The sequence below is a fragment of the Nansenia antarctica genome (genome assembly GCF_963989245.1).
Source record: "Nansenia antarctica genome assembly, chromosome: 16".
NCBI classification, from domain to species: Eukaryota; Metazoa; Chordata; class Actinopteri; order Argentiniformes; family Microstomatidae; genus Nansenia; species Nansenia antarctica.
This window is the reverse complement of record NC_137686.1, coordinates 27,824,905-27,837,404: the sequence shown is the minus strand read 5'-3', so window position 1 is coordinate 27,837,404 and position 12,500 is coordinate 27,824,905. Positions and strand designations below refer to the sequence as shown.

The 12,500-nt window shown below is 54.0% G+C and overlaps 1 protein-coding gene across 1 annotated transcript in view; it reads left to right on the top strand.

Annotated features, from left to right (window-relative positions):
• Positions 1–6,551: 6,551 nt before the first annotated feature.
• aftpha (aftiphilin a) overlaps positions 6,552–12,500 on the top strand; it is a gene marked incomplete at its 5' end in the record, with an annotated part of 13,186 nt that continues 7,237 nt past the window's right edge. The window contains 5 exons of the mRNA XM_080547126.1: positions 6,552–6,876; positions 7,003–7,187; positions 7,335–7,958; positions 8,109–8,843; positions 12,227–12,426. Coding sequence (XP_080403252.1) covers positions 6,552–6,876; positions 7,003–7,187; positions 7,335–7,958; positions 8,109–8,843; positions 12,227–12,426 — 2,069 coding nt within the window. The remainder of the gene's footprint in view (positions 6,877–7,002; positions 7,188–7,334; positions 7,959–8,108; positions 8,844–12,226; positions 12,427–12,500) is intronic.

Below are 12,500 nucleotides of genomic sequence, written 5' to 3'. Positions count from 1 at the left end.
CTCCCTAGCTCCTACTCCCTAGCTCCTACTCCCTAGCCCCTACTCCCTAGCTCCTACTCCCTAGCCCCTACTCCCTAGCCACTACTCCCTAGCTCCTACTCCCTAGCTCCTACTCCCTAGCTCCTACTCCCTAGCCCCTACTCCCTAGCCCCTACTCCCTAGCTCCTACTCCCTAGCTCCTACTCCCTAGCCCCTACTCCCTAGCTCCTACTCCCTAGCTCCTACTCCCTAGCTCCTAGCTCCTACTTCCTAGCCCCTACTTCCTAGCTCCTCACTCCCTAGCTCCTACTCCCTAGCTCCTAGTCCCTAGCTCCTACTCCCTAGCTCCTACTTCCTAGCCCCTACTTCCTAGCTCCTCACTCCCTAGCTCCTACTCCCTAGTTCCTCACTCCCTAGCTCCTAGTCCCTAGCTCCTATTCCCTAACCCCTACTCCCTAGCTCCTACTGCCTAGCTCCTACTCCCTAGCTCCTACTCCCTAGCTCCTAGTCCCTAGTTCCTAGTCCCTAGTTCCTACTCCCTAGCCACTACTCCCTAGCTCCTACTCCCTAGCTCATACTCCCTAGCTCCTACTCCCTAGCCCCTACTCCCTAGCCCCTACTTCCTAGCTCCTACTCCCTAGCTCCTACTCCCTAGTTCCTACTACCTAGTTCCTACTCCCTAGCCCCTACTCCCTAGCTCCTACACCCTAGCCCCTACTCCTTAGATCCTACTCCCTAGCTCCTACTCCCTAGCCCCTACTACCTAGTTCCTACTTCCTAGCTCCTACTCCCTAGCCACTACTCCCTAGCCCCTACTCCCTAGATCCTAGTCCCTAGCCCCTACTCCCTAGATCCTACTCCCTAGCCCCTACTACCTAGTTCCTACTTCCTAGCTCCTACTCCCTAGCCACTACTCCCTAGCCCCTACTCCCTAGCCCCTACTCCCTAGTTCCTACTCCCTAGCCCCTACTCCCTAGCTCCTACTCCCTAGCCCCTACTCCCTAGCCCCTACTCCCTAGCTCCTACTCCCTAGCCCCTACTCCCTAGCCCCTACTCCCTAGCTCCTACTCCCTAGCCCCTACTCCCTAGTCCCTAGTTCCTACTCCCTAGTTCCTACTCCCTAGTTCCTACTCCCTAGCTCCTACTCCCTAACTCCTAGTCCCTAGCCCCTAGTCCCTAGTTCCTAGTCCCTAGCCCCTACTCCCTAGTTCCTACTCCCTAGTTCCTACTCCCTAGTCCCTTATTCCCTAGCTCCTAGTCCCTTATTCCCTATCTCCTACTCCCTAACTCCTAGTCACTTAGCCTATCTAGTGTCTACGGAAGATATTCTCTATTATCTCTACCGCTGTGTGGGAGAAGAAATCCTATACCAGCCACACCAAACGCTCTTGTCGCCTCCTGGGTAGAGTAGTGCAGGTAGACCTGTCGCCTCCTCCTGGGTAGTGTAGTGTAGTGCAGGCAAGACGCTCTGCTTACAGGAGGATCATCTCCTGTCCTGTTGCATCCTGGGTAGTGTAGTGCAGGTAGACGACCTGTTGCATCCTGGGTAGTGTAGTGCAGGGCAGGGACGGGGGGTGCTACAGGAGAGATCATCACTAACCGGGGCTGTCAGTCTCTCAGCCAGACTTCTGTACCCTGGTTGTAAACCCTGGTCCTAACCTCGTCTTCATGCCTGTCAGCCACCACCTTCATCTGACCCGCGGAGATGAGCGGGTGAACATCTTTAATAAGGTAATGTCCCGAATATTGTTTTCTTTTGTCGCAACTAACGGCCACTAAACGGCCAGAACCCAACCCGGATACACAGCCAGGCTAGGGATACCCTGCTATCCAGGCTAGCTTAGCTTAGCATAGGCGGGGAGGACAGACATGGATACAGACAGACACAGATGTCACTCACTACGTTAGCCGGTTATAAAGAAGTAAAGCTGCCTTTACTCCCCTGGCCTTAAACTAATCTCTCTTAACTAGTGATGTTGTCTGTCTGTCTGTGTGTTGAAGCTGTCAGACTGACTGAGGCTGGACGGGTTAGCACAGACAGACAAGCTACGACATTCTCCCTCCCCAAGCTAAACTATGCTAAGCTAACTTAGCTTCCCCATTCCCTCCCCCAGCTAAACTATGCTAAGCTAACTTAGCTTCCCTATCATCACATCGGAGGAGAGAGCAGCCAGGTGGATTTGCCGACCATGGCCTCTCCCCCGGGCTGGGATGGATGGATGGATCTCTGACTGTGAGCTGGACAGTGACATTGGTTTATTGACTAGCTGCTTTAATCTGGGCAGCAGATTGCAGTGAGAGGAGCTGTGACCCAGGCAGGGTTCAGGGAGCCGGGCAGGGCTGTGTGGAGGCAGGAGGGTCGTGTTGTTGACAGAGAGAGAGAGGCTGCCGGTCTCCTGCATGGATATGTACATGTATATATATATATATGTCTACATTTATATTTGTACATACATATAATATGTACTCATATATCTACATATATACATATACATCTACATGTATGCTTGTATATGTACATAATAATAATAATAATACATTTTATTTATAAAAGCACTTTACATAGGAAATCTCAGAGTGCTGCATAATATCTATCTACATGAATGCATGTATATCTCTCTATATATACATATATGTCTACATGTGTGTATACTATAGATTATATATATTATATTATAATATTCCTAATGTATGCCTGGTTCCTGCATGTGTGTGTTGACACCTTGGACAGTCTCTCTGTGGGTCAGCAGTGAAGTCGTGTGAGTGATTAAAGTGCTCCTTTGACTACTGGGGGCGGCTGTGTCTCAGGAGGTGGGGCTGCCGTCTAATGATCGTAAGGTTGGCAGATCGGCGGTTCGAGCCCCGGCTGGCCACATGTCGAAGTGTCCTTGGGCAAGACACTGAACCCCAAATTGCTCCCAGTGAGCGGGCCGGTGCCTTGCATGGTAGCTCGCCGCCATTGGTGTGCGAATGTGTGTGTGAACGGGTGAATGAGAGGCCGTTGTAAAGCACTTTGGATAAAGTATATAGTATATATATATATAAGTATAAGTGCAGTCCATTTACTACTTTTACGTGTTTTATTTTACCGAGCAGCAGACAACAGCAAAGAAAGAAAGACAGAAAGAAGATTGCACATTTATTTTTATTTTTTTAAAGTTATTTTTTCTGAGTGGGGCAGTCCCACTCATATTTTTCATTTTTATTGACAGATACAGTGAAGATTTAGACAGGAAGGATGGGTGAGAGAGGGAGGAGGGATGACATGCAGGATATGTCCCCAGCCGGAATCGAACCGGGACCCTGCGGTTACATGGTCAGCGCTTAACCCGCTACGCCACCTAAGCGCCCCTGAAGATTGCACATTGATGCAATGCAATGTCTGTTAAACAACGTGTGTTAAATTGAAGCTTGTGCACCTGTGTGTAGGCCTATACGTTGATTGGGGGAGGGCGGGCGGGCGGGGGAGGGGGGTGAATGCCGACATAACGTCCATCATAACAGTGCGCTTTCTTTCCTCCCAGTTGTGTTGTGTGATACAGTTGAAGCAAGTCTCAGGTTTCCAACCGGTTTCATTTCCTGCTTCCTCGGTTCTCTGTCTTGGCCCAGGCCTACTGTGCTGCGTGGCTTGTAGTAGGGGTGGGCATCGACGATCGATAATTGATCGATAAGGATCTTGGTCGATCACAAAATAAAACATTTGGTCGATCACCCAAAAAAATTTTTTTTTTTTTTTTTTTGTGATCGACCAAATGTTTTATTTTGTGATCGACCAAGATCCTTATCGATCAATTATCGATCGTCGATGCCCACCCCTAGCTTGTAGCTAGCTAACCCGTTCTCCCTTCTTAAACAATGTGTTTTAGAGAGAGTCCAGATCAACATAAGTGTTCTTGCGTTAGTGCTCTCTTGATCTGACTGCAAGAAAGCAGGGAGTGGAAAACGTAGAACTCTATTCCAGTTCGACTGGGAGCAGCCTCGAACTAACATCATTAGCCAAAGGTGCGTTATAAATAGTGAAGAATATGGACTCAAAACAGTGCAGACACAACTAATGTTCAAGCATTTAAAAAAAAAGGGAGGCGGTGGCCTAAATGCTGGCTTATTTTAGACACCCCGACTGGCCTAGCTTGGTAGTGTGTCAATATACAAACCCTCCACACCACGCACCAGCCCCTCCGGATAGAGCAAACACTTCAAAAACAGGCTCAAAGTTCATTGGTTGAAGGAGTCAGGCGTAACTTACTTACAGGGAAGCTCAAAGTCATTCCTGTGTGTGTGCGAGAGTTCCGTATAGGTGTATAGGTGTATAGCTGTGGAATGTTGGGTTATTGTTAGCTTGTTGCTACTAGGCTTCCTATAGCTCCACTAACAACAACAACAACAACAACAACAACAACAACAACAACAACAACCCCGCCCTCTACCACCTAGATATTTGTGCGGATCTGAAAGCATTGGACATGTTGCTTACTTATAGCCTGGTTAGGCGAGTTTTCGACATTGTGCTTAGGCTACACCTTCCCAGTCCTTTCATGTCCACATAGCCGGGGAGGCTAGTAGAGGTAGAAATCGGAGGATGATGAGCTTGTTGTTATGCAATGGAATGGAATAGCCTAACTAATGATGTCAAACACGTCATTACATGATTACATCATCATCATCATCATTACATGATTACATCATCATCATCATCATTACATGATTACATCATCATCATCATCATTACATGATTACATCATCATCATCATCATTACACATTACAATGAGGCCCGGCCTCCGGTTTCTACCTCCCTCCACCCCCAGCCTCCACCCTCCACCCCCAGCCTCCACCCCCAGCCTCCACCACCCATCCCCAGCCTCCACCCCCAGCCTCCACCCACCCCCAGCCTCCACCCTCCACCCCCAGCCTCCATCCCCAGCCTCCACCCACCACCCCCAGCCTCCACCCTCCACCCCCAGCTTCCACCCACCACCCCCAGCCTCCACCCACCCCCAGCCTCCACCCTCCACCCCCAGCCTCCATCCCCAGCCTCCACCCTCCGCCTCCACCCACCACCCCCAGCCTCCATCCTCCACCCCCAGCCTCCACCCACCAGCCTCCTCCCCCTGAGGTACACCAGGTTACGAGGTAGTAGAGGATATTTCTGGACACAGCCCTGTTCCTTCAGCCAGGCTGTACGTGACCACTGGTCCCTCCCTGCCTCCCTCCCTGCCTCCCTCGCCTGCTGTTGCTACATCACAGCAGCGCACCTCCTCATTACCACTTCATTACTGCCAATTTGAAATCAATCTGTGGCCTCTTAGTCAGGGGAGAGCTGTGGTGGTGATTTAATTTAGGTTAAGGACTTAGCGGCAGCCGTAGCAGCGACAGAGAAACCAGACAAAACAGAGAGGAGGAGGAGGAGGAGGAGGAGGAGGATGGGCTCCTAAAGCACCACCAGGGGACCAGTGCCAGCCACTCGTCCTGTCCTTGGGAAGCGCTCCCTCCTTCTCTATAAGTGGACTCCGGTGGATTTGTTCCCCTTTGCCAGAATTGGCTTCCATTCATACGGGTCCCATCAGTCTGGCTGTCATTAAGATGTTGTTTTGGTTTGTTTTAATTATTATTGTTATTTTTATGAATGGGTTTTAGTCCCCCCTAAGGCATCTGTTTCTATAGGGTGATCATCATCGTTGCAGCCCTGCATTATGCATAGAACAGAACAGAATAGAATCTAATCAAATCAAATGCGATAATCGGTTTTAATCCTCAGACCTCTTGTCTTCTATGGGTGATTATTTCCTGCCTCGCGTTCGTTCATAGAGTGGAGTCTTAATCGAATGGAATATGATATATATCATCAATCTGTCTTGTTGTTTGGAAATGTCTCTCGCGAACGTACTCAAGTGAACAATACTTCTGTCCTTCACTCTGGGTTCGTCTCTGATTGTCAAAGTCAAAAAGTCAAAAGTCACTTTATTGTCCCATGACTGGGAAATTTGTTTTGGGCTACACCACACTGCAGTCAAAAAAGAACAACAGACAATACAACATGTTAAAACACAGACAGAAGGCAACCCTGTGATTCAGACAAGAGTAGAAGTAAAACGATAAGTAAAATCTATCCAACATTCGTCTGGTGCTGTTTAAAAGTTTAACTGAAACCGGAATAAAATAATTTTGAAACCTGTTTAATCTTGTCCCCCTCCCCTCCTCCTTCCCCTCCTCCTCTTCCTCCCTCTCTCCCTCCTCCTCCCTCTCTCCCTCCCCTCCTCCTCCACCTCTCCCTCCTTCCCCTCCTCCTCCTCTCCCTCCTCCTTCTTCTCCTCTTCCTCTCTCCCTCCTCCTCCTCCCTCTCTCCCTCCTCCTCCTCCTCTTCCTCCCTCTCTCCCTCCTTCCCCTCCTCCTCCCTCTCTCCCTCCTCCTCCCTCCTCCTCATCTTCCTCCCTCTCTCCCTCCTTCCCCTCCTCCTCCTCCACCCTGGGTTCGTCTCTGATTTGTCCCGCCCACTCCCTCTCCCCCCCTCCTCTGTCCTCCCATAGGTCTAACCTCCTCCAGTTCGAGTGACAGTCGAGTGGACCAAACCCCGATGGAGCCCGACGTGATCCGCATGTACTCCTCCTCCCCGCCCCCCATGGAGGACGCAGGCGCAGACGAAGACGACGATGACGAGTTCGGCGACTTTGGCGGTTTCTCTTCGGGCGTGGCCGCCAGCGTGAGCTTCACCGAGTTCGACACCCCGGCGGCGGCGACGGCGTTCAACCAGAGTCACGGCCTCCCCGCCACCTCGCCCCCCGAACTCCTCAACCACAGTGGGGGTGTGGTGGGGGGGCTCCCAGGCTCCCGGGGGGGGGGCCTCTCTCTCTCGGACAACAAGCTCTCGAAGCAGAACGGCGTCGCGCCGCCCGAGGACGGTTCTCCTCCTCCTCCTCTTCCTCATCCTCCTCCTCCTCCCTCCTTTGACAGAACTGTCACTAGTAGCACAGTTGAGGAGTTGAAAAAGATCGCCGACCACCGGCACTCGTCGCGTCCACCACCAGCGAGAGATCTCCGCTCTCTCAACTCCCTGGACTCCTCCTCCTCGACCGCGAGCGGTCACACTGAGGTCATCGAGCCCGTGGGCTGCGACGACAGTGGTGGAGGAGGAGGAGGAGAAGGAGGAGGAGGAGGAAGGGGGGTCGCAGTTGCGGAGGTCCTCACGAACGGCTTTGCGACTTTCAACTCTGTACAGGGACCTTCTCCTCCTTCTCCTCTTCCGTCCTCCACCTCCTCCTCCTCTCTGCAGAATTCTGTCCATTCTAAAAAGAAAGAAAGCATTCCCGCCGCCGTGGAATATACGGCGGACGAACCCCCTCCTCCCTCCAGCCCGCAGGACGATTTTGCGGACTTCGCCGCCTTCTCGGACGCCGTGCCCGACGCTCATGGACACTCGAACCAGGTGAGGGACGATGACAGCGTTGGCGTAGTCGGCGGCAACGAGGAGGAGGAGGAGGAGATGGGCCAGAGCCCGGGCGATCCCGAAGGAGAGGGAGAGGAAGTTAGTCATCGTCTGTCGTTGTCGGCAGGGGAGGAGGAGGAGGAGGAGAACTGTTGCCAACAGCAACAGGACTCCTCCGTTAACACAGAGCAGGAGGGGGGCGGGGCAGAGGACAACGCCGCAGACACGCACCACACGACCGACTCTGCCGACGGCGGTGGCTCTCGTTGGATCACAGGATCCGAACACGATCTAACGGGATCCTCCGCTGGATCTAACGAACTAACGGGATCCGTCGCGTCCGAATCCGTCTCCTCTGAGGCCAGAGGCGGAGGCCTGAGGAACGGCCGGGGGGGGGAAGGAGGTGTCGTCTGTCACAGAGACTCTGAACCAGAACCCAGGGACTCTTCTTCTTCTTCTTCCTCCACGGACACGACCGACCAGCCGGCCTTGGCGCGGGACCGAGACCAGCCCCCTGCGGCGTTCGAGGCGGTGGAACCATCTGTCGCCCTGAACAGGGTGGGTCTAGAGGAGGGGGCGGGGGGGACGTCTGGGGAGGCGGGGGTGGAGGAGGAGGAGGCGGAGGTGGAGGAGGTGGGTCAGAATGGGGTTTTACCTGATACAGGTGAGGACAGAGACGGGGAGGAGGAGGTGCAGGAGGAGGTGGAGGCAGAAGGGGAGGGGGAGCAAGCGGACGAGAAGGTGGGGTCCGGCGACAACGACACGGAGACGGAGACGGAGACGTCTTTCGGTCGGCCGCTGTCGACCGACGCCCTGGAGGAGTACGGCGACCTGAGCGCCACGGGCAGCGTGCCCTCGCCCCCCCCGCTGCAGCACGAGGAGGCGGCCACGCCCCCCGCCGACCACAGCCAGCTCCCCGAGGACGACCAAGACGACGACGACGACGAAGACTTCGGAGACTTCGGGGACGTGGGGTCGTTCAGCGGCCAGGAGGGCTTCGCCGATTTCGACCAACCAGACTTGCGGGTGCAAGGCGGGTCAGCTGACTCCGTGCCCGCCGGGGAGGACTTTGGAGATTTCGACGCCTCCAAAAATGGCGTTGTCGGCGGGATAGCGGGGGACGATGACGACCACCACGGGGAGGGGGGGGGGTTCCCGGACTTCCCGACCAGCGACAGTTTCGCCGACTTCACCTCGGCTCCCGTGGGGGCGGAGCAGGAGGAGGCGGACGCAGGGTGGAACGCCTTCGACGAGCCCGCGGAAGGTCAGGGGTCAGGTGGGGGCGACTCCTGGGCGGCGTTCGGAGACGAGCAGACGACCGCCGCCGCTGTACCGACGACGGAGAAGAGGGAAGAGGAAGAGGAGGAGAAGGAGGAGGAGTGGAAGGAGAGAGGGAGTGTCACCTCCAGCGGGGACCAGACCAGTCGAGGGGAGGATCAGTCGGTAAGTGTGGGAGAAAGATGTGGAGAAATTCTGTTGTCGTTGTCGATTCTGTTCTATGCCACGCTACTTTAGTTTACTACTTTACTGGACACAAAGTACACGTTTTGAGGTTTCAAACTAGCCTTCCCTGTTTGAATCCTCTCCTCCTCTCCTCTTAACAGCAAGGGAGGGGAGGAGAGACCTCTGATCTCCTTCTCCGATTGTTGTGTTTAGAGAAGGAATAGTACACCCGTCCTCCCATTTCTACCTCCCCCAGCCTCCCCTGGGCTTGGTCGTTGTCAGGCTGTGTCTTTGGTTCGACCTCCCCGTTCCACAAAACATTCTAGAACTAGAAATATGTTCTACTGCACTACTGCACTCTGTTCTGTTCTCCAATTATGTTATTATACAGGGTTCCCACAAATCCTTGAAAGTTTGTGAATTTGCGAAAAGAAAATCAAGACCTGAAAATAGACATGAGTCATTGAAAATGCTTGAATTCCCCTCTCTCTCTCAAAAAAAAAAAAAAGTTTTACGTATTTCTAGTAGGTCACATTGCTTAACACACAGTAACACTTATCACACAGTAACTTTACACATATTTCACAATATATTGTTTTGCTGTGAGTGACCATCTAGTGTTCAAGCCTCTACATTCAAAAGCCTCTCTTCTTAATTGTTGTCTGTGAGCGGATAGTTCCTATTATATAAACTCTCATCTAGATCTGTCTCAAACTATGCCGTGTTGGGTCCTTGAATTTGAGGGAATTGAGTCTTGAAAGTCCTTGAAAAGTGCTTGAATGTGATGTTTCAGAAGGTGTGGGAACCCTGATTATATCAGGTAAAAACACGTCATTATTAAAACACTCTGAGGCGTTAGGAGGAAGTGGGTGAAGTGGTTCTCCTCAGCCTCTCTGTGGCCTTCCTGCAGGACCGCAGCTTAAACACAGTCGTATCGAACGGCCTAGGTGTGTGTGTGTGTGTGTGTGTGTGTGTGTGTGTGTGTGTGTGTGTGTGTGTGTGTGTGTGTGTCTGTGTCTGTGTCTGTGTCTGTGTGTGTTCATGGATAATGATGGCAGTAGGCAGACTTTCTGTGGAGCTTGATGACGTTTATTACCAGGTAAAGAACCCACACCTACCCTCACACACACACACACACACACACACACACACACACACACACCTACCACTCCCCTAAGGAATGTCACCGAGCAGGTTATTCCAGTACATACTATCTGGACATCACACACACACACACCCACACCCACACACCTAAACACACACCCACACCCCTACGCACACACACAGGCACACTACCATACTCGCTATCAAGCCTAGATTAAAAGCCTAGGTTTAAAGTCCTCCTTGAGCTGCCATTGAAATAATTAAAAACTATAATTCGTTACTAGAAATTAGACAGTCACTTTAAGTAATCACGTCCGCTTTTAGTCAAATATAAACACTGAAAGCAGCGTCAGACAACTGGAATAATGGGTCATTGCAAATGAAACTCCCTCATAAAAAAAACACTTAAATCCAAAATCCATTACCAGAATAAGACTGTTCTGAATAGAAATTTGAATGGAATTTCCTGAAAAGCGCGTCAATCAGTAGAGGCTGATGGAGGTGGAGATCGGAGGACGGGCTCATTGTAATGCACTGAACGGAATGAGGACCGGTACCAAACTAGTCTTTCCTGTTTGTATCCTCTCTTCCTCTCCTCCTCCTCTCCTCCTCTCCTCTCCTTCTCTCCTCTCCTTCTCTCCTCTCCTTCTCTCCTCCTCCTCTCCTTCTCTCCTCCTCCTCCTCTCCTCCTCCTCTCCTCTCCTCCTCTCCTCTCCTCCTCTCCTTCTCTCCTCTCCTTCTCTCCTCTCCTCCTCCTCTCCTTCTCTCCTCTCCTCCTCCTCTCCTTCTCTCCTCTCCTCCTCTCCTCCTTCTCTCCTTCTCTCCTCTCCTCCTTCTCAATAAAAGCAAGGGAGGGGATGAACCTCTGATCTCCTTCTCCGTTTGTGTGGTTAGAGAAGGAATAGTATAGCCCGTCCTCCCATGTCTACCTCCCCCAGCCTCCCCTGGTGTTCTACCTCCCCCAGCCTCCCCTGGTGTTCTACCTCCCCCAGCCTCCCCTGGTGTTCTACCTCCCCCAGCCTCCCCTGGTGTTCTACCTCCCCCAGCCTCCCCTGGTGTTCTACCTCCCCCAGCCTCCCCTGGTGTTCTACCTCCCCCAGCCTCCCCTGGTGTTCTACCTCCCCCAGCCTCCCCTGGTGTTCTACCTCCCCCAGCCTCCCCTGGTGTTCTACCTCCCCCAGCCTCCCCTGGTGTTCTACCTCCCCCAGCCTCCCCTGGTGTTCTACCTCCCCCAGCCTCCCCTGGTGTTCTACCTCCCCCAGCCTCCCCTGGTGTTCTACCTCCCCCAGCCTCCCCCTGGTGTTCTACCTCCCCCAGCCTCCCCTGGTGTTCTACCTCCCCCAGCCTCCCCCTGGTGTGCTACCTCCCCCAGCCTCCCCTGGTGTTCTACCTCCCCCAGCCTCCCCTGGTGTTCTACCTCCCCCAGCCTCCCCTGGTGTTCTACCTCCCCCAGCCTCCTCTGGTGTTCTACCTCCCCCAGCCTCCCCTGGTGTTCTACCTCCCCCAGTCTCCCCCAGCCTCCCCCAGTCTCCCCCAGCCACCCCTGGGTCTAGTCGTTGTCTTTGGTTTGACCTCCCCGTTCCAGACGGGCGGCACAGCTGGCAGACCGCCAGCCAGCCAGCCAGCCGCGAGACGTCACGTGACATAACAGCAAAGCCGAACTCACTCAACCATAATGGCACTCAGCGAAATGGTGGTTAGCTAATAGGCTAGGTGCTAACAGGCTAGGTGTTTGGCCTGTCACTACCCCGGACCGTCCTCTCCTCTCCTCCCCTCCTCTCCTCCCCTCCCCTCCTCCTCTCCTCTCCTCTCCTCCCCTCCCCTCCTCCCCTCCCCTCCTCCCCTCCCCTCCTCCTCTCCCCTCCCCTCCCCTCCTCCTCTCCTCTCCTCTCCTCCCCTCACCACCTCCCCTCACCACCTCCTCTCCTCCTCTCCCCTCTCCTCTCCCCTCTCCTCCCCTCCCTCTCTCCTCTCTCCCCCCATCTTCCTTCCCACTGTCAGAAACAAAGGAGGAGAGGAATACAACAGTCTTTATCCACCATGTTGATTTGGTTCTGATGTTGTCTCTCCCCCCCCCCCTCTCCCCCCCCCTCTCTCTCTCCCCCCCTCTCTCTCCCCCCCCTCTCTCTCTCCCCTCTCTCCCCCCCTCTCCCCCCCCCTCTCTCTCTCCCCCCCTCTCTCTCCCCCCCCTCTCTCTCTCCCCTCTCTCTCCCCCCCCCCTCTCTCTCTCTCTCCCCCCCTCTCTCTCTCTCCCCCCCCCCTCCCTCCCTCCCTCCCAGACGTCGCTGTCCAGTCGTCTGGAGAAGTTGTTCCAGGCCAGCTTCCCTGCAGCGCCCCCGGTGGCGGGGGGTGAGGTGGCGGAGGGGGAGGAGGGGGAGGAGGTGGTGGTGATCACCCTGAAGACCCTGCTGGAGCCCCCGGAGAGGTTACACCCAGCGGGGGAGGAGGGGGAGGGAGGCCGGGGGACGACACAGAGCGGGTGAGACGCCTCCCTCCCTCTCTCTCTCTCTCTCCCTCTCTCTCTCTCTCTCTCTCTCTCCCCCCCAGAATGTG